At 47.3% G+C, this 19,690-nt stretch overlaps 3 protein-coding genes across 6 annotated transcripts; 2 read left to right on the top strand and 1 right to left on the bottom strand.

Moving 5' to 3' along the window:
• The first annotated feature begins 210 nt into the window (after positions 1–210).
• caprin1b (cell cycle associated protein 1b) lies at positions 211–8,283 on the top strand. Of its 4 annotated transcripts, none has more exons than XM_030366319.1 (18): positions 211–400; positions 871–1,035; positions 1,214–1,276; positions 1,373–1,459; positions 1,660–1,898; positions 2,002–2,084; positions 4,269–4,484; positions 4,595–4,644; positions 4,774–4,857; positions 4,973–5,152; positions 5,243–5,351; positions 5,470–5,531; positions 5,625–5,717; positions 5,981–6,118; positions 6,272–6,425; positions 6,557–6,742; positions 7,063–7,172; positions 7,752–8,283. In XM_030366319.1, the coding sequence occupies exons 2-18, from the start codon at positions 871–873 to the stop codon at positions 7,836–7,838; spliced, it is 2,106 nt and encodes a 701-aa protein (XP_030222179.1). In that variant the 5' UTR covers positions 211–400; the 3' UTR covers positions 7,839–8,283. The 4 variants fall into 4 exon arrangements, with proteins under 4 accessions (XP_030222179.1, XP_030222177.1, XP_030222178.1 ...); XM_030366317.1 differs by having other exon boundaries at positions 6,272–6,437; XM_030366318.1 differs by having other exon boundaries at positions 6,263–6,425.
• Positions 8,284–8,514: 231 nt separating this feature from the next.
• Positions 8,515–17,445, top strand: nat10 (N-acetyltransferase 10). Its single transcript, XM_030365541.1, has 29 exons — positions 8,515–8,632; positions 8,822–8,945; positions 9,067–9,158; positions 9,256–9,427; positions 9,525–9,647; positions 9,737–9,798; positions 10,011–10,125; positions 10,244–10,351; positions 10,582–10,715; positions 11,015–11,108; positions 11,224–11,322; positions 11,515–11,651; positions 11,918–12,042; positions 12,202–12,352; positions 12,618–12,714; positions 12,835–12,951; positions 13,138–13,239; positions 13,499–13,573; positions 13,669–13,785; positions 14,181–14,314; positions 14,411–14,459; positions 14,590–14,686; positions 14,803–14,910; positions 15,366–15,538; positions 15,965–16,084; positions 16,198–16,296; positions 16,380–16,453; positions 16,639–16,719; positions 16,800–17,445. Exons 2-29 carry the CDS (start codon positions 8,832–8,834, stop codon positions 16,912–16,914), a joined length of 3,084 nt encoding a protein of 1,027 aa, XP_030221401.1. The 5' UTR covers positions 8,515–8,632; positions 8,822–8,831; the 3' UTR covers positions 16,915–17,445.
• Positions 16,916–19,687, bottom strand: mapda (N6-Methyl-AMP deaminase). The gene is made up of 10 exons (XM_030365543.1): positions 19,529–19,687; positions 19,321–19,451; positions 19,025–19,085; positions 18,845–18,932; positions 18,677–18,758; positions 18,375–18,501; positions 18,214–18,294; positions 17,982–18,120; positions 17,518–17,618; positions 16,916–17,365 (listed from the first exon to the last, which is right to left on the bottom strand). The coding sequence occupies exons 1-10, from the start codon at positions 19,571–19,573 to the stop codon at positions 17,174–17,176; spliced, it is 1,047 nt and encodes a 348-aa protein (XP_030221403.1). The 5' UTR covers positions 19,574–19,687; the 3' UTR covers positions 16,916–17,173.
• Positions 19,688–19,690: the final 3 nt, after the last annotated feature.

Genomic DNA, 19,690 nt, shown 5'->3' with positions numbered 1-19,690 from the left:
GCTAATGATTTTGCAGATTTTCTGCCAAGTGACTCGACTCGACTCGCCGGTGCACAAACACTAAACGAACAATTTGATTGTTATTTTGTACGGATAAAATATTAGGCAATAACCTTATCCCAAGATTTTTTAATTCGAGAAAAATACAAAATGTAATTAATGATGTGTATGATGTATTTCGAGCGGTTATTTTTTGTAAGGCACACACCCGACACCTCAAAGCGGACCCTCGTCTTTATAAAGAGTTTCTTCGCTTTCCGAACCGTCTCAGTTGTCGGTGAGGCCGGCGGGGCGGATCCCACACTAGAGAAAATCTAACAATAAAGCAACACATCTATTCTTCTTGCCTTATCTGTGTACTGCTTTAACACCTTGCCCCCTGTGGATATAGGATATAAAGGTGGGTACAATTAGGATCCTATGCCTAGGATAGCTCGCCGGGTTGCAGCTAGCCCACGCTGTTATTTTGGCCATCAAGCTAACCATAGCTTTGCAGAAAGATGCTTTGTCAAGGGGCAGTGCTAACTGTGCTAGCCGCATCCACGATAGTGCGGCCAAGGCCATTATACCAACCTACTGTGATTACAGGCTAATATATGTAGTGGAGTTTGGCTTTGTCTTCGGCTGTACCTTACTGACAGGATGTTGTTTGGCTGGCAGTAGCAACCATTACCCGCGCGGGGAATTCTGTATGCATATTGTCAGGCTGCTGGATTAAATTGGTACTAACATGGCAATTTGCATGCTGAATTAACAATGAATGACTCTTTATGATCAATGTATTTGATTTAATTCCCAGTTATTGTTCTATTCAATTGTCATATTCCCGCTATCTCATATGCTTTTCCATTACACTTGCATCTTTCGTAGATGCCCTCAGCAATGATTGGGAACAGGACAGTTCAGGCTGCGAGCCCAGATGTGGGATCCGCTCCAGCATCATTGGGCCAAATCTCACTAGCGGGACAGTCGGAGGTTTTGAAACAGGTGCTGTGTGTCATTGAGAAGAAGGTCCGCAACATGGAGAAGAAAAAGGTGAATGACATCCTCCTGCCCTGTTTTTGTTGTTGCTTCACAGTCTTTTAATGTATTGCCTCGTATTTCTGTTATAGTCCTTCAATATTCGTTTTCTATTCCCACTATCATACTTGATCCATGCTGAGCTATTGCTGTGTTTATGTAAATTTCATTATATTATTTTTGACTGTTACAGGGCAAGTTGGATGATTATGAAGCAAAGAAAAATAAAGGCGAGCGTCTGAACCAGGACCAGCTGGTGAGTCGATGAACCATCTAACAAATTAATTGTAAGTCCATTTAATTATTAACTCCAGGTCGTGCTTTCTCTAATTTCCCCTCTGTTCTTTTATAGGACGCTCTCACCAAGTACCAGGAAATCGTCAATAACCTGGAGTTTGCCCGAGAGCTGCAGAAGGGCTTCGTCACGCTGGGGCAAGACGTAAGCATCAGTACTAGTTACCCCTACTGATTGGTGTTCCATAGTGTTTTGTTCCTGTTATAATTAAACTGGACCTCACCACCTTCATCACCATCCTCCTCCTCATCATCATCATCATCATCCTCATCACCCCCATCCTCCTTCTCATCACCATCATCACTCATCTTCATCATCACCATCATCATCACCACCACCACCAGATCCAGAAGGCTGTGAAGAAGACAGTCCGGCGGGAGCAGCTGCAGCGTGAGGAGGTGGAGCAGAAGAGGCTGAAGAACGTTCTGGAGCTGCAGTACCTCCTGGACCGGCTTGGGGACGACTCGGTCCGTCAGGAGCTGAGGCAGGGGGTCGGGGGCTCTCCACTACTCACAGACGCGGACCTCAGCGCCCTGGACGAGTTCTACAAGCTGGTCGGGCCGGACCGGGACCAGAACGTCAGGTGGGTTCAGGGGTGTTGTGTCCAGGGTCGGCTCGTGCAAAGCAACTGGCTTTATTGTGGTGGATATGGTTTGTTAACGTTTATGTTGTCTGCTTTTATGCAGGCTGGCTGACCAGTATGAGGACGCATCTACGCACCTCTGGGACTTAATGGAAGGGCGGGACAAGGCTGTGGTCGGAACAACATGTAAGTACATGTAAATTCCATTCTTAAGGGGAGCTGAGCTGTATGTTGTGAAATGTTATTGCTGCTGCATAACTGCTGTCTAAATAGTAGTTTGACCTGAAGCTTGGCAAATGTTGTTTTTTTAAACCTATGGAATCCATGCCAGATTTGGTCAAACCATAAAAGGAAGAAATCCACATCCAAAATTGAATACCTAAAGAGTGTACTTTCGGCTATAAATACATTCTGGTAACACTTTCACATCTCACTCTTCCTTCCATATCTGTCCACCATTTTCTTCCATATGGAAAGAAAAATCAATGCGCAGTACCACTTGCTGATCACTGGCGCTCAACCGCAGCGTCAGCCTGGGCGTTTGGGATGATGTATTCACTGCCACCTGTGCTTGCTCACTACTAAATCAGCTTAATGCTCAGCCTGTTAACTATGTATAGTAACGTGAATCGGCAAGGAATATACAACACGATATTATAGTGCGGATACAATTCTTTTTAATTTTGCATTGTTTAACCTGGTCCTTCTGTGTCCGACTTTGTTAATTAATGGACGTTTCTGAACAGAACGTGGTTGATGCAATTTGAATATCGCGGAACGTAATTTGATTTTTGAGCCAAGCGTTCGTTACAGAATCGCACCCCTACTATCAGAGATAACCCCCCCGGTTGGTGTTGTATTGTTCAGGAAATATGTGCATGGCATTGAGGTGTGGATTATTGGCCCCGGGGCTATTGGAGTGCTGCATTTTCAGCAGTCTGGCATTGTACTTGCACATAAACTGCTGCAGTCGGCTCTGGTCCTGTGGGCTTATTCTGGCCCGGCAGTGAGGAAGGGTGCCAGGTGCCCTGTCGCCTGTAACACCACCGGCCAGGTCTCTGTAGCATGGAACGACCTTAGTGACCCAATTTCCACTCCCCCCTGCATGGAGATCTGCGTTGATGGGTCGTTGGCTAAGAGGACGTTTAGTGCAGTGTTGCTTCAAGCGTCACAAATGAAATGGTGTGTGTGGTTGGATACCTTGCAGCAGCTGCATCCATCCTATGCAACAATGATTAATTTCAAGTCTTGATGTAGAATCATTAGTGTTTCATCAAAGCCATCTTTGATGGGTATTGCAATAAATAACTGATCTGCTGTGTGTAAGACCCATGTGCTGAGGAAAATCTCTGCTGGCAGTAACTTGAGCAACATCATACTTGATGTTGTGTCATTACTTGCCAACACAAACCAGCCACCATGTTGTGCACAGAATGTCTGAACTCAAGTTCCTATTGGTGTTGCAACGTTGTGGACGATTTTACACCAGTTGATGGAAACTTAGTTTCCGCTTTATTCAGGTTTAAGTGGCATGTTTGTGCTGTATTTGGTCTTTGTGATGAGACTGAAGAGGAAGTTGTTAAAAAAAGAAAAGAAGCTGGTGTTGTTGTTTTTTTGTCTCCTTACAGAGGGGAGGAGACTGTCCCGAACTTACTGCCGAACAGAATAAATAATTTCAAGCTTTGAATAATTGTTAGGTTTTCTGAATTAGTATTTAGATATTAAATAAAAATATAGTAAATTTGCAGTGCATACCTTTCCCAGTCTGAAATGGAGCCAGCCGAGACCACTACTACAGAATGACGATTTTATCAACTGATCCTCTTTTTTCCTTTTTAAAGTGGTTCAATTCGTTGAAACATATGTTATTGTAAAATTAGTTTTCAACGCAAAACTAAAAGTTTCATTTTGAAAATAATTACCCTATGAATGTACTTCCTTCTCTCTTGTTGGAAAAACCTACTTTTAGCAGGAGCTTGAAATAGTGTATTTATGCCAGCCCTACAATCCCCCCAATTGGCTGGCAATATTTGACAACCTCTGCACATAGAGTAGCAGCGCTACAGAAGTGTAATGTTAAGTAACTACGCAGCCTGACAAAATGCTAATAATGTCATTGTGTGCCTATGATTCATTCTCAACTGTGGCCCACAGTTGAAATCCTGTTGGGAGTGATACTAGACTGACAACATTGAGGAGTGTAAAGTACGACCGACTGCTTGGCCAATCCTATTATAACCAACCTCAAAAAAACGATCATACAATTTGAATCCATCCATCTATAGGGGAATGATACCATTGCTCTATTCTGTTTCTTCGTGTTTCCTTGTGTGGCTTGCCCCCAACACAAGTCCTGTCCTGTTTCTCCAGACAAGGCGCTGAAGGAGAGCTTGGACCAGGTTCTGCAGAGTGGATACTTCGACAAGGCTCCGGCCCACCAGAACGGAGTGTGTGAGGTGAGGGAGCTGCCACCGACGCAGCAGCAACAGGAGGAAGAGGAAGAGGAGGATGAGGAAGAAGAGGAGGAGGTGCCGGCGGGAGCCGTGGTCGAGCCGTCGGAGGTGCAGGAGCCCAGTGTCGAGCCAGGTCGGGTCCTTCATCTGAGAGCCGATCGCTTGTTTGAGGGTTCTTTTAAAATCTCAATTGAATTGAAGGGTGGGAGTTCATATCACTCATACAATGTTTGCCCCTCACAGAAGGAGAAGTCATGGAGTACATAGAGCCCATCGAGGTGGAAGCCACAGAGGTAAGTCTAGAATGATATTGCTTTCCTCGAGGGTCAAGAGGTTGCATCCCTTCCGTGTGTATTGTCGTCTTGGTTTTTCGTCGTCGTTGTTGTTGTGGTCGCTACTGATGGGCCTTCTTCTTTCTCCAGTTTGTAAACAGACAGTTCATCCCAGAAGGTACATACCGGAATAATGACAAAGAGCAGGCGGGCGAGTGGGCCGCCGAAACAGAGGTAGGATGAAGGAGCGGGACTTTGAGTCAAACCTCCTATCCGTTGAGGTTATTCCAGGGTGCTCCTCTGCGTGCCTCCACTCACACCGCTCCCTCCCGTCCCCATCGTCTCTCAGGCCGTGGTCGTCATGCAGCAGCAGCAGGCGGTGCAGCCCCCACCCTCTGCTCTGCCCCTGGAGAGCTGCCCCAACCAGGGGTCCCCAGCCCCTGCCTCCCCGCCCAGCGACCCCCTGGTCCGGAAGCAGGTGGTGCAGGACCTGATGGAGCAGATGCAGGGAACGTACAACTTCATGCAGGTGAGCGGCGGCAGCAAGGATGGTGTCTCCAGAGAGGACGCGTTAAACGGTTGACACGGTGCGTTTAAACGCTTTGGCTCCACATTTCAGGACTCCATGCTGGAGTTTGAGGGACCGCCTCTTGACCCAGCCATCGTATCGGCCCAGCCGATGAAGCCCCCTCAGATTGTGGACATGCCCCAGATGGTCTGTCCGCCAGGTACGGCGCTCTAGTCCGAAACCGGCTGTTGCCGTGTCCCCTTGCGCATTGCACAGAAGGCCTCGTGTCGTTGTGTGGGTAGGACAGAGGTTGATGTTTTGATGCCGTTTTGTTTCAGTGCGCACCGAGTCCCGCCTCTCGGCACCCAACGCCGTTCCTGTTCCATCTGAGCCCACGCAAGTACGTCGCCGTGATGATGGCAATCGCATTAAAAATCGGTATCAAATCCATTTCAAAGATCATGCTTTAATATGCTTGAATGCTGCTGTTTAGGTCCCCATCGTCTCCCCTACACCCCCACCTATGTACCAGACCCCCCACGCACAAGAGCCCAGGCCGTCAACTGAGTCCTTAGAAACCCTTCAGGTATTTACTCCACAAAGGATACGCATGACGTTGTTATGTACCGCTTGATGCTAACGCATGTATTGCCCAGCTAGCAGATGAACAGATCGGCTTGCCAATAGGGGGCAGCATGTGACTTGTTTCCATCAGTCCAAGTCATTAGAAATTCAGACCTCCCCACTGTTAACATGCAAGGGTGTACACTTGGTGTTGTACATGCAGATGGAAACACCTTGGTCTGATCATACCATGGCTAATGTGTTCTAATGTTCCTTTCTGGTCAGACCCCCTTGTCTTTGTCAGAGCAGGCTTCCACGGCCCTGTCCCCGGCCTCCCAGACGCAGGCGTTCCAGCCCGTCTCCAAGGCTCCCCACAGCAGTGGGATCAACGTCAACGCTGCACCATTCCAGTCCATGCAGACAGTAAGGCCCACCCAATAACAATACTAAACAAGGTTCTCTGGTCATTGCAGTCTATCGCTCGACTGCGGAGACAAGTTCAACCCCCTGACTCAGACACTGACCGGTGTCTCGTTGTTTGACAACTATGAACTTTGTGTTGTGTTGACTTGTCAGGTGTTCAACCTCAACGCCCCGATCCCTCCGGCGAGTGAGACGGAGGCCTTGAACCAGGCCAGCCAATACCAAAACAGCTACAGCCAGGGCTTCAGCAGCCAGGCCCCGCTCTCCGCGGAGGCCTCCGAGATGCAGTCGGAACAGCTGCAGTCCGGTGAGCCCAACGGTAACTGCTTGCTTCTTTTTTATTTATTTTCTAAGTGTGTCTATGGCAATTTCGCCGTGTTTATCCCTGCAGTCCACTGTGGTGGAAGTGTGCTCATCCACCGCTCTGTGGTTTTCCAGAAGTCGGTGCCTTCCATTCTCAAGACCAGTCGGGCGGCCAGCAGCAGCAGCAGGCCTCGCAGCAGGGCGCGGGCTTCAACCGCCAGGGGCAGTCCTTCTACAACAGCAGGGGCATGGCTCGCGGCGGGCCCCGCAACGCCCGGGGCATGATGAACGGCTACAGAGGCTCCTCCAACGGGTTCAGAGGTGTGAATGGGACCCAGTTAATATAGAGTTAATATAGAGACCCGGGGATAAGATCACTTGTAGCTCTAGAGCCTGGAGTAGAGAGGCTGATCTGTCGTTTCTGATATGAGGTGGATCAGTTTCAAAATGGCACCCGTCAGTACTGTCAAAGCATTTGCTGAAGGTAGTTCTCTAGCTGGGGTTGGGGCCGCCCATATTAGGAACGTATGCACGCATTGTATTAGATTAAACCATCCACCAGATGGCATACACAAGCACCGTAAGTATATGTGCACCCATCATCCGGATAACATTAGAAACGTTGTACTTTTGTTTTGTAGGTGGTTACAATGACAATTATCGCACCCCCTTCCCCAATACTGCTAACTCTGGATACGGTCAGACTCAGTTCAACACGCCTCGGGACTACCCCAATGGAAACTACCAACGGGTATGAAAAGTGCACTAAACAGCCTCTATTGATCACTACATCGAGATAGCCGACGCCATTGCAGCTTCCTAACCTGCCAAAGCCCCATTGATCGACCTCATCGGCCTGTCAAGTCAGCACATTTTCTGTAACGCTGAACATTTTCTTAAACACATGGACGGCCTGTTACTTGGATTGATGGAGCTCAATGTTTCTCTGCTGCACCATTAATGGTACACTGTCATTACGTCACTTCACTGCAGGACGTTAGCACACGATTCAGCCAAAGCTGATCAATGTTGCACTGTAATCCAATCCAGGTCAAAATTCATAAACCACTGGGCCAACCCAGTCGTCGTGATATTTACATTTAGGGCTTACGCTTTTATCCAAAGCGACTTGCAATATATCGCTGGCTGTGCAGTAAGGATGTTCATAGATCCACGCACCAATAATTGCTAGGTTAACCCATTCCCTGTATACAACAAAGATAGCTAGGATAAGATGCTACACATCTAAATGCTTTATTTTCTTATTTTTTGAGCTGATATCAACGTTGGTGTGTTCTTTAATATGGCTGTTTTATGGTTCCTTCCTCAGGACGGTTACCAACAGAACTACAAGCGGGGGACAGGCCAGGGGCCCAGAGGAGCCCCCCGGGGAGGGGCTCAGGCCCTGCGCTCCTGAACGCCCTCTGATATTGACTGTGACTAACTTGCACCACACTGCAAATTCAAAGAATCAAAACGATGTTTGTTCCGGCTCATTTATGTTCATTCTTTGTTTTAAATCAGTGGTTGTTTCCTGGTTCTTTATTGAGGTGTGTCCACGTTGACGGCATATAATATGAACGTTTATAGGTTGAGTTTGAAATGTAAATCCAATCATGGGTTTTACGCTGGCCCACGTTCAATGCTCCTGTAAACTTGAAAGATTCATTAAGTTATTTTTTTGTATGAATAAAACACCTGCCACTGCTGGTCCAAACCTACAAATTGTTTTCTCCCTTCTCAGCCCTTACTTTTAATTTGTCTGTTTGGTTAAAAAGAACCTTTGTTAATTTGAATGGTTCCATTTCTTTGTAAATTGATGTTGCTTCAAAAGTTTCAATAAAGATGTGTTGCATACCTTTGCCCTAATCTGTGCATTTGTGTATATAAAACGCATCTATCCCTTGATGCATAATATAAATATTACTTTAATTATGTGAATTTTCTGGATTGAACTGAACAGCATGACCGTCAATCTTATATCTGAGTAAAAAACGCCGTGGCTCCAAGTATGCCTGCAGCACGCAAAACGATGGGGCTGGAGTTGCGGCAGCTTTTTGTACTGACGTCGCATAGAATACACGTCACCGGGGTCCTTCACGAACTGGTGTCCCCACGTGAGTTTATCAACAGCATGAGCGCTGGTACACTGGAGTTCTGTAGAGTCTGGACTTTAATGATTTAACCCTAGTTATCAGGTTGACACACAAGGTAATACTAGTATATAATTACTCAACGTATTTTTTTCCAGAGTTATTGTATGTTTTATGTAAATCTGCATTTTGATCGAACATCAGTTCTGACAAGAGATTCCTCCTCACCAGTCTGTCACTCTTTAATGTTAACCTGTTTTCAGCAATTAATGTATCAGATCTCATATAAACTATAATTTGCTTTTAGCTTTGCGAAAATGGCGACATTTCGAAAGAAGATCGACAATCGGATTCGTGTTCAGATTGAGAATGGTGTCGCTCTGCAACATCGGACCCTGTTCGTTGTTGTTGGTGATCGAGGAAAAGACCAGGTACATCTCGTTTATTTTTATCCTGTTTAATACAGAACATGTGTACGGTATTCTGGTTGCATTTGCCCAGCGTCATTTTTCAACGATTCGCTGATCTATTTTCATTCCATGTTTCCTTCAGGTTGTTATCCTGCATCACATGTTGTCAAAAGCTGCAGTGAAAGCACGACCCTCTGTTCTGTGGTGCTACAAAAAAGAGCTGGGCTTCAGCAGGTGACCATCATATTCCATACAATACCTATATATAAAACACATATATATATCATTATATACCGATGCGTTGATAACATAAAGTCACTTTATTCAACAGTAATCGAAAGAAGCGCATGAGACAACTCCAAAAGAAGATTAAATCTGGCACCCTTAACCTGAAGCAGGATGATCCATTTGAACTTTTTGTCGCCGCTACCAACATCCGATATTGTTACTATAAAGAGACCCATAAGATCTTAGGAAACACGTTCGGCATGTGTGTCTTGCAGGTAAGCCATCACACCTAGTCCCTATAGATCACCATTTATAAAAAATAAACAGTGTATTTTTCTTATGCGTTTAAATTCTATACACTCTCGTTCACAGGACTTTGAAGCACTCACTCCTAACCTGCTCGCCAGGACGGTTGAGACTGTTGAGGGTGGAGGGATCGTAGTCATTTTGCTCAGGAGCATGAACTCCCTCAAGCAGCTGTACACTATGTCTATGGTAAGTCCTCCGCACCTTCTTCTCCTGTGCACGTGGTATTTAATCAGTTCCCTTGCTGAGCCGTGGGTTAATGCAAACTGTGGTTGCAGGATGTCCATTCTCGATACAGGACTGAGGCCCATCAGGACGTGGTTGGAAGATTCAATGAGAGGTGCGTTCATTTGGCAGGGTTCAATGTATATTATTTATTCATGGTGACAAAGGTGTCTTTTATGGCGTGATATTCTACTGGCTTGGGTGCTCCAAACTTAAAGGTTCTGGATTCAATCCAAAACATGCCTTTTCTCTACCCGCTTATTAATGACCTGTTTTTGAATTCACTAGGCCACGTAGTCATGAAGTTAGTTTCATACCCTCCCCCAGGTTTATCCTCTCCCTTGCCTCCTGCAAGATGTGCGTCGTCATCGACGACCAGCTCAACGTCCTGCCCATCTCCACCCACATGGCCGCCATCAAGGCGGTTCCTCCAAAGACTCAGGTAAGTGGCAACACTTTTTTTTGTTGCACCACCCCGTCAACCTTTCACCCTAGCACGCCACTCACCGACAGGGTCATGTAGAATGTTTCTCACTGCAAAGCCCTCTCACTTCTTTCAGGACGATCTGTTGTCGCCGCGGGAGCAGGAGTTGAAGGACCTGAAGGCTTCTCTCCAGGACACGCAGCCTGTTGGCGTGTTGGTGGACAACTGCAAGACCATGGACCAGGTATGACGTCCGCAGCAGCTCCCCCCCCCCCCCCCCCCCCCCCCCCCCCCCCCCCCCCGAGAGCGACATCCCATTAGGTTATAGCATGTGAACTATGAGTTGTATCAGCGTCTAGAATTGATTTCACAGGATGTGTTTGTGATTGCCCGCAGAGTGTTGTATTGTTACCTCAGACCTGTGTGTGCCCTTGTGGGCTTGATCGAACATGCTTTGTTATATTCCTCACCAAGGCCAAGGCTGTGCTGAAGTTCATCGAGGCCATCTCGGAGAAGACCCTACGGAGCACGGTGGCGCTCACTGCCGCCCGTGGGCGTGGAAAATCGGCAGCACTGGGGCTGGCCGTCGCTGGGGCCGTCGCCTTCGGGTAAGGGCCTGTTAATGTTTGTTTTATTTTAAATGCCTATATTTCACCAAGGGTGTTGCTTTTAATTGAATGGGTTGATTTTGAAATACCTTTTATCAATACTTGTTCCATCACGAGTGGTAGTGTCCACCCAGCTTTATGATCGATAGTTGAACCTACCAGTTGGTACAGTCCACTGGGTAGGCTTGTTGGTTTATCTATCCATATCCCATCAAGCCCGGTTCTGACAACTACAGATAGGTTCTAGTCACAGTGCAGGTTGCCATGGTTTCTCACGATGCGCTGAACTTCCTCTACAGCTACTCCAACATCTTTGTGACCTCACCGAGCCCAGACAACTTGCACACCCTCTTTGAGTTCATCTTCAAGGGCTTTGACGCTCTCCAGTACCAGGTCAGGCACCTGACCAGAACCTCTTTTACCCGATTGCCCATTTGAAATACGTTGAAATGAATAAACGACAACATTAACACATCATTATTGTGTGTCCGGTCGCCGTGACGCGTAGGAGCACCTCGACTACGAGATCATCCAGTCCCTGAACCCGGACTTCAACAAGGCGGTGGTGCGGGTCAACATCTTCAAGGAGCACCGGCAGACCATCCAGGTGGGTGATCCAGCGCCCTCCCCCCCCCCCCCCCCCTCCCCCTCCTGCTGTATCCAGGCCCTTCTGAACGCTCATCGACACTCGTTTGTTCCCAGTCGTTCCAAAACGATACGAGGGCAACCGTCTCGGGTTGGTGTGTATTTTGAAGGAGCCACTACACCGACCTCACCCCTCGTGTTTTGTTCCTGACAGTACATCCACCCGGGGGATGCTGTCAAGCTTGGCCAGGCTGAGCTCCTGGTCATCGACGAGGCGGCGGCCATCCCCCTCCCCCTGGTGAAGAACCTGCTGGGGCCTTACCTGGTCTTCATGGCCTCAACCATCAATGGGTTCGTAGTAGCAGTGCTGCTGCTTTTAGCTCTCATCTCACCTGTCCTCTCCCTCCCATCATTTCACTCCCTCCCATTACATATTACATATTTTTCTTTTCCATTATATCTAGATTTCTCTTTCGTCCTCCCAACTCCTCAGCCTTCTCTATGCCACACCAATTCTTTCTTTCTTGCTTTCTTACTTTCTTTCTTTCTCTTTACATTTGATTTTGTAATGTATCTATTTATGTCCAACGTATCCCCTCCTCCCACCATATCTCCAGCTATGAGGGCACCGGTCGCTCTCTGTCCCTCAAGCTGATCCAGCAGTTGCGACAGCAGAGTTCTGACAGTCAACAGAACATGTCTGCAGAGAATAAGGGCACCAACACCGTCCGGATAGCTTCAGGTGAAATGATCCTCCAGCCTGTACCTAATTCCACCACTATATTATAAACTATAGACACACACTCATTCACTCACTCTCTCAGCCACTCACTCACTCTCGCACTCTCTCTCTCTCTCTGGCTGCCACCAAAGTGTGACTCTGTCTTCCCCTTCCATGCAGCCCGCTCCCTTCATGAGGTCTCGCTGCACGAGTCCATCCGTTACAGCCCAGGGGACGCCGTGGAGAAGTGGCTGAATGAGCTGCTCTGTCTGGACTGCCTGAACATCCCCAGGCTCATATCTGGCTGCCCGCTGCCTCAAACTTGTGATCTGTATCCTTTTCAATGGCTGAACAAAAAAGATTGAAACAACTTCAATGACTGCGGGTCGGATGGGAAAGGGTACCATGACAAATGTAACATTTTCAACAAGGCATCTTGTTTAAGGATGCCTAGGCTAGGTAGGCCTAGGTAGGCTTAGGACATTGGGGGATTGCAGCACCCTTGACACTACTCTATCCGGCCCTAACCTGATCAATGCACCCTTGAGTGCTGCAGCTGTTTTCTCTCTGTCGTTGTCCTTAGCGCGTTCCCCTAGGTACTACGTCAACAGAGACACCCTGTTCTGTTACCACAAGGCCTCTGAGGTCTTCCTGCAGAGACTCATGGCGCTCTACGTGTCCTCCCACTACAAGGTGAGCGGTTCACTCTCCACTCCCTGCGGTGCAGCTCTCTGTGGCTGATATGGTTCCTATCTGGAGATTCTAACCGTCCCTCCTCTTCCCTCCCCCCCCCCCCCCCCCCCCCGGCTCCAGAACTCGCCCAATGACCTCCAGCTGCTGTCCGACGCGCCCGCCCACCACCTCTTCTGTCTCCTGCCCCCCGTGCCCCCAACACAGAACTCCCTGCCAGAGGTCCTGGCCGTGGTGCAGGTACGAAGGACCCTCCTTAACCCCATCACGTCCTGCTGTGCACTGCTTGACTATCACTAGAGTTGTTGTTGTTCCGATGGCTACTACATCATTTATTTTGGTGTTCATGGACTGCTTGTTCCCTTTCTCCCCGGTGAGATGCCTCGACCCAAATTGTACCAACCGAAGTATGATTTATTCCTCCAGGTTTGTCTGGAAGGGGAGATCTCTCAGCAGTCGATCCTCAACAGTCTGTCCAGAGGGAAGAAGGCCGCTGGGGACCTGATCCCCTGGACCGTGTCAGAACAGGTACACCTCCACCAAGTCACGGCCCTGTTTGGTCGTTGATGAGGACTTCTCTCCAGAGGAATCTCTCTTCTCTTCTCCGTTCTTGTAAAGCTTCTGTCGATTCATATTTGGAACGATTGGATGTGCACACAAATCCATCTCAATTGCTGTAACTCGAATGCAAATCGATCTTAGAATGTTTGCAACCTACTTTCATGCATAGGTTACACCCTAGCCATGCACATCTCGGTTCAACTCTGCCTCCCTCTCTCTTCTTCAGTTCCAAGACCCAGAGTTTGGCGGTCTCTCCGGCGCCCGAGTCGTGCGCATTGCGGTGAACCCCGACTATCAAGGGGTAAGAAAAAGACCCCGCTGCCGTGTGGTTCGTTGGATGTAGCTGTTCCCCTCGTGAAGGTGTTTTATAACGCTGACTGTGGCTCCTTCCCCCAGATGGGCTACGGCTCCAGGACTCTGGAGCTGCTCCAGATGTACTACGAGGGAAAGTTCCCCACCATGACAGAGAACGGACACGCTGGCAACAGTGAGATCACGACAGTCGGCAGCGAGGTAAGTCAACCAGAGACCCATGAAGATGACCTCAGGGCCCCAGAGATGGGGGTTCATTTTAGGGGTAGAGGTTGTGTCAGTAATAGTTAGGGGTTAGAAATTGTTTTAGGGTTAGCAATAGGATTTGGATTAGTAATAGGGCTAGTTATAGGGTTAGGGTTTGTCATAGTTTAAGGATTGGTAGTAGGGAGATGGCTGTTTTTTATTTTTTAAACCTTTCAAATGTGTTTTCGTATCCCTCAATGATAGACAAGCGTTTGGTTGGGATGCCATGAAATTGGAAGATAAAAAAAGGCATTTAATATAAATGGATTCTAAATAAATTTTAAGTTAATTGCTGGTCATTGCATCATCCATCCCTTACCTCTCGCCTGTGGTTCTCCCCTGTCGTCCAGGCTGTCGGCCTGCTCGAGGAGGTGCTCACGCCCAGGAAGGAGCTCCCTCCGCTGCTGCTGAAGCTGAGCGAGAGGAGGGCGGAGCGACTCCACTACCTGGGGGTGTCCTACGGTCTCACCACCCAGCTGCTCAGGTGAGCTTTATCTCAAAGACCGGTTCGCTCAGTTCGTAGCCCCTTTGTATACAGACGGAGATTTGATGGTGTGTATTATTTTCTTTCAAATGACAGATTCTGGAAGAGGGCTGGCTACACCCCAGTCTATCTGAGACAGACACCTGTGAGTGAGAAAGGATTTACATTTTGTTATTGTATTTTTCTTGAAGAGAATTCATTAAGTTGCATTCTAGTGATTGGTGGATGCTGTCTGCTACTGAAGAGTGTCTGTGTCTGTCTGCGTCTGTGTTCAGAATGACCTGACGGGGGAGCACTCCTGTGTGATGCTGAAGGATCTCCGAATGGAAGAGGCTTCCGAGCAGGCTCAGTGGCTGTCTGCGTTTTGGACAGGTGAGCAACCACCTCTTTTTATCCTCCGGTGTCTCTCCGAGCGCACCCCATCGCGCTTCGAGCCTGCCTCCACACCCCCGATCACCCCTTCATAGCGGCTTCTCTGCTTCCCACAGACTTCAGGCGGCGCTTCATCTCGCTGCTCTCCTACCAGTTCAGCAGCTTCCAGCCCAGCATGGCCCTCAACATCCTGCAGAACCGGAACAGCAAGGAGACGGCCAACAGTAGGACTGCTGCTATTCTTCTTTGTTATTAGGATGTGCTATTTCAGTGTGTGGAATTGAGTCGCATCTAGCGGGGAGGATGCAGATTACAACCAACTATTGCGTAAGGTGCCAGTAGGTACCAGTACGTACTTCAAAAACGATGTCATCGTCTATGACCGCATCGAGTAGCCAAGGGTCAAGTGATGAGGTTCTTTTGATAGATTTATGAATCTGATTTAGTAAATGTAAATCTATAGGCCATGTTTACAAGTAAAGATCCTTTTACATCACCATTAACATTAGTTAATTCATGGGGGGGGCCTCAGACCCCAAAACCAAAACCTTTATAGCTGTCAAAACCACCCCCGCCGCTCAAACCTATCCTGAAAATCATCTAAAATCTCTCACTTTCTCCATCTCCCCTCACTCCTCTCTCCTTCATCTCTCCCTCTTGCCTTGTCCCCTCCCTGCAGCGATCGGCAGCACGGAGCTCGCCATCCACTTCAGCCCCTACGACCTGAAGCGCATGGAGCTGTACTCCAGGAGCATGGTAGACTACCACCTCATCATGGACCTGGTGCCCAAGGTGGCGCGCCTCTTCTTCCTCCGGCAGCTCGGCGACATCTCCCTCTCCGCGGCCCAGTGTGTAGGTGTCGTTCCCCAACCGTCCTGTTGTTTTTCTTTGCGACTCTGTCGTTTAAGGACCCGTCCACACGTATACATATATTCCCCCTTCTGTCCAAGAACGTTGTCAGCTGTCCACATAAATGCACATCTTGGTTTTGAGAGACCCGCTCAGGAAGGTTTTGTCAATGGCGGCATTTTCAGTTACCGAAAATAAATTATTAGATCATTTATTTTAACTGGACAGAGGCCCAAACACAGAGAAAATAGTTATCTTTATAAAGAGATAAATAAAGAGAGATATATATATATATATATATATATATATATATATATATATATATATATATATATATATATATATATATATATATATATATATATATATATATATATATTTAAAAAGAGTGCGCCATGGAGTGTTCACAGTCCTCTTGGGTCCGTCCAGGCGCTGCTGTTGGGCGTCGGGCTGCAGCACAAGACAGTGAATCAGCTGGAGAAGGAGATTGAGCTGCCAGGCACACAGCTCATGGGTCTGTTCAACCGCCTGATTCGCAAGATCGTGCAGGTGAGTGGGCGCCTGGAGTCGCCCCTGGGTGTTAAGCTAACATTGTGTTCGGAGTTGATTCTGTTTTAAGAGAGGCGTTGGAACCACATGGTCACAGATATTACCTCTCCTAGGTTTTCAGCAACGTGCAAGAGCAGGCTGTCGAAGCAGAGATGGTGGCGTCGAAAGAAATCACCATGGAGCCGACAGTCGGGAGTCTGACAGATGATCTGGTATTTAAACGTATTTGTTTGTTATCATTCTGCGAAATCATTTTAAAGTCCTGCCACTCAATCCCTGCCCTCTTCCTTGGCAGAATGAGGCTGCCAAGGAGTTTGACGAAAAACACAAGCAAGACCTGGAGAAAATCAAGGAGCTGAACTTTGAAGAGTGAGTAGTACAAGCCATGGGCAGTGTTTGTTGGGAATTCTCCCTCTAAATCAGCAGGTCCACAGAAAAAGCCTCATTGTATTGGTGAACACTGTTGTCCGAGATTCGTACAATTGTGCTTACTATCTGCTGTAATTGATTAATTCTCCCAGCCCATTGAAACTCACTTTTCCTTTCTGCTTAAGGTACAAGATCCGTGGAAACGATGACGAGTGGGACCATGTCTTGAAGAAGGCGGGGAACGCGGCTGTCGTCAGTATAAAGAGGTATGTGGGGTTTAAGAGTTGTTTTGAACACATTTCTGCTGTGCAAATGTAGGATTTTAACACTCTTGCACTACCCACAGCGACAAGAAGAGGAAGCTGGATGTGGAAAGCCATGTGGAAGTTCCAGAGGAGCCAAAACACGGCAAATTGAAGAAGGGCGGTGGCAAAAAGGCCAAATTTGGAAAGAAGAGATGAGTTTTGATGTTGGACCAATGAACTTATATATTTTATACACTCGTGGAGCAATGTTTGCGCTGTTGTCCAATAACTAATACACAGAATACACATACATAAACCATAAAAAACAAAGGAAATTTGTACGAAAGGATTGACTGGTACCATAACTCCTCAGAGCATTGCCTATCATTAATGTCTATGAGAATCAAATTCCCTTTTCTGTAATAAAAAGTTTGGACAGAGGTTAAAATGGCGTTGGGCAGGACTCCATGACATGTCATCGGAAAACACGAGGTCGTAGGTCAATCCACCTCTGCTTCAGCTGCTGCTTCAGGGTCTCTGGGGCAAAAGTACAATCTATGGCTTGCTGGGAGAGCTTCCACACGTCCTCATGGCTCAGCCCGAACGTGGTCGCTGCCAGCTCATACTCCTGAGATAGATCGGTGCTGAAGACTCCCTTATCGTCAGTCTGTTGTATAGAAAAAAAATTGTATTGGTTAGGAGCAATTCAAAGTTATTGTTTTAAATAAAACCGTTGAACTATGTAAATGCTTGGTTAAGAACTTCAGAAAAACTGTTGAGCTGTGAAAATTCAAAACCAATAGGGCCACAGAGACTTACGCATATCACACTAGGATGTCCCATCTGATACCAGAACTTGAAGTGATGTTCGGAGTAACATGGCACCGTTTGACCCTTGACATTAGACGTCAAGCAGAGCTCTACAACACAGATGGATGTTTTAGAATATGAGCCATTATACAGGTTAAAGGTGACATACTATACCACCAGGTGTGAGTGTGTTTAGCCATTCAAAGCCGGTTTGAAAATCTGCCTCTTCTGACATCACAAGTGGGCGTGTCCCCTTGGATAGATCAGTCTAACAGCCTACCCAGTGGACTGCAGCAAACGTTCATCTATCCAGCACACATCTAGGTGGACCCGCCCACTTGTGTTGTCAGAAGAGGCAGATTTTCAAAACGGCTTGTAACAGCTCATCAGACTCACACCTGGTGGTACAATATATTCAACTTTAAAACCGGTTGGTGTGGTCTTGACTCAAATCGTGAACATTTCACACTCACCCAGTGGTATGTTATTCTTCACCACTGCATCAACCAGGGTCTGAGATCCGCCTACGTCGGGATGCAAAAACGTGCCGTGGCCGATCCTGTCGGGAGGAAGAGTTAACAGCAGCTCAGTCTCCTCCAACTGGGAGGGGACCTGAAAACACAACGGCACACCAAATTTAAAACACAGCTTTCAGGAAAGAAGTCGGCATGGGCAGCCATCTCGTGATGGGTAGACATCACGTACCTCTGACAGGTGGAGCGCAAGCTTCAGTCCACAGTTCTTGGCCCTCACCAGGGCCGGGAGTAGATCTCTGCCATGGCCCACCTTAAAACCGAACACAAGTACTCAGTGAGAGAGAGAGGAAATCATGTGGCAGCATGCGGCTCAATCGTTGTTTCACTGACCGTTGGGTCTCCACTCAGGTCGAGCCCCACCACTAAGCCATCTGTGGACAGCATGAAGTCTTCCGCCAGTTTCACAGTCTCCATCGCAACCTCAGTTCCGTTCCTTCGATCGATTGCAACTAGGAACCTTGGGGGATGGAAAATAGGAGAAATCAATGCATAAATATTTGGACAATTAAATTGGGTCTCAATACAAAGCCAATCACGCAATGTTACTGAACCTGTGTGGAATACAATACACAAACTGTCAAGTTGATTTCACTATCTTTAGTCAGATACAGTTGATGTAATTGCAAACATACCTGACATCAATATCTACGCCGTCGCCTTTACATTGCTTGACGGCTTCAAGAACAGTCTCTACATATCTCCGTTTGGTCAGTCCTAATAATGAGAGAACAATCACTATAATCCCCCTCTGGTTTTAAAAGGTATGGAATACAAATACAGCAAATTGGGTGTTATCTTGCCTGTTTTTATCTCCTCCCTTGGTGTACTTCTGAGCTCCAAATACTTGACTCCGTCGGCTGCAAACTCATTCACAACATCTTTGGCCACCTAAAAGAAACCATTCAGCTGGTTAAGAAACTGTGACCATTTGTAAAGCGTCGACCAACACGTCTTATTTTCCACACAGAAGGTTATTTTACCATAAAAATATCCTCCTCTGTGTCCACCAGTTGATGGATCACCTTAAAAACTCGAAAACACCTGCGGACATAAGAGGGATTGCTGTGAAGTTGAACATGTGGCAATGTCTGTGCATGCAAGTGTTCATAACAATGCAGGTCAATGTGTATGCAACTGTTCATTATAGTGCAGGGCAACGTGCAGGCAACTGTTCATGATTACAGTGCAGGTCGACCTTTAACGTGCATCCAAATGTTCATTCAAGTGCAGGTCAACGTGCATAGTTGATTTTATTAAACATAATCCAGAGACATACTCGTCCATTGTCCTTCGCTGGCCGTTGCGGATGGCGGTCATGTTGTGCTCGATGTTAAGATGAGGCTTGCGTGCAATAAGCTTCTCGATGGTCTGGAAGCTGACGGAGCCATTGAGGTGAGCGTGGAGCTCCTAAAACACACACCGCAGAGGTTCAAGTTTGCAAGATATTTAAAAACATGTGTTATGGAAACACATTCAACACTTACCACTTTTGGAAGTTCGCGATAGAAGATATCGGCCTGTTTTTCCATTTTGAACAAACGCACGGAGCTTATCCCTCAGAGGCTTTCGAGAGCTTATATGGTGTTGACAGCTTTCCTGTTTTCAGTGCATAATTTCGAGTAACACTCAGCGTGCAACCACAAATG

This window comes from Gadus morhua, chromosome 9 (assembly GCF_902167405.1).
Source record: "Gadus morhua chromosome 9, gadMor3.0, whole genome shotgun sequence".
Classification (NCBI taxonomy): Eukaryota; Metazoa; Chordata; class Actinopteri; order Gadiformes; family Gadidae; genus Gadus; species Gadus morhua.
Note: the sequence above shows the minus strand (reverse complement) of the source record. Positions and strands in the feature narration are given on the sequence as shown.

Bases quoted from the DNA above. Each gene is read 5' to 3' on its own strand.
- caprin1b (XM_030366316.1), top strand. From the start codon at position 871: ATGCCCTCAGCAATGATTGGGAACAGGACAGTTCAGGCTGCGAGCCCA. The intron at 1,277-1,372 runs GTGAGTCGATGA...GTTCTTTTATAG, and splicing joins GTCTGAACCAGGACCAGCTG to GACGCTCTCACCAAGTACCA. The intron at 5,352-5,469 runs GTACGGCGCTCT...GTTTTGTTTCAG, and splicing joins CCAGATGGTCTGTCCGCCAG to TGCGCACCGAGTCCCGCCTC.
- nat10 (XM_030365541.1), top strand. From the start codon at position 8,832: ATGGCGACATTTCGAAAGAAGATCGACAATCGGATTCGTGTTCAGATT. The intron at 12,952-13,137 runs GTACGAAGGACC...TTATTCCTCCAG, and splicing joins AGGTCCTGGCCGTGGTGCAG to GTTTGTCTGGAAGGGGAGAT. The intron at 14,687-14,802 runs GTGAGCAACCAC...TGCTTCCCACAG, and splicing joins GCTGTCTGCGTTTTGGACAG to ACTTCAGGCGGCGCTTCATC.
- mapda (XM_030365543.1), bottom strand. From the start codon at position 19,573: ATGGAAAAACAGGCCGATATCTTCTATCGCGAACTTCCAAAAGTG. The intron at 18,502-18,676 runs GTATGTTTGCAA...CCATCCCCCAAG, and splicing joins GGCGTAGATATTGATGTCAG to GTTCCTAGTTGCAATCGATC. The intron at 18,121-18,213 runs GTACGTGATGTC...TTGTGTTTTCAG, and splicing joins TTGCGCTCCACCTGTCAGAG to GTCCCCTCCCAGTTGGAGGA.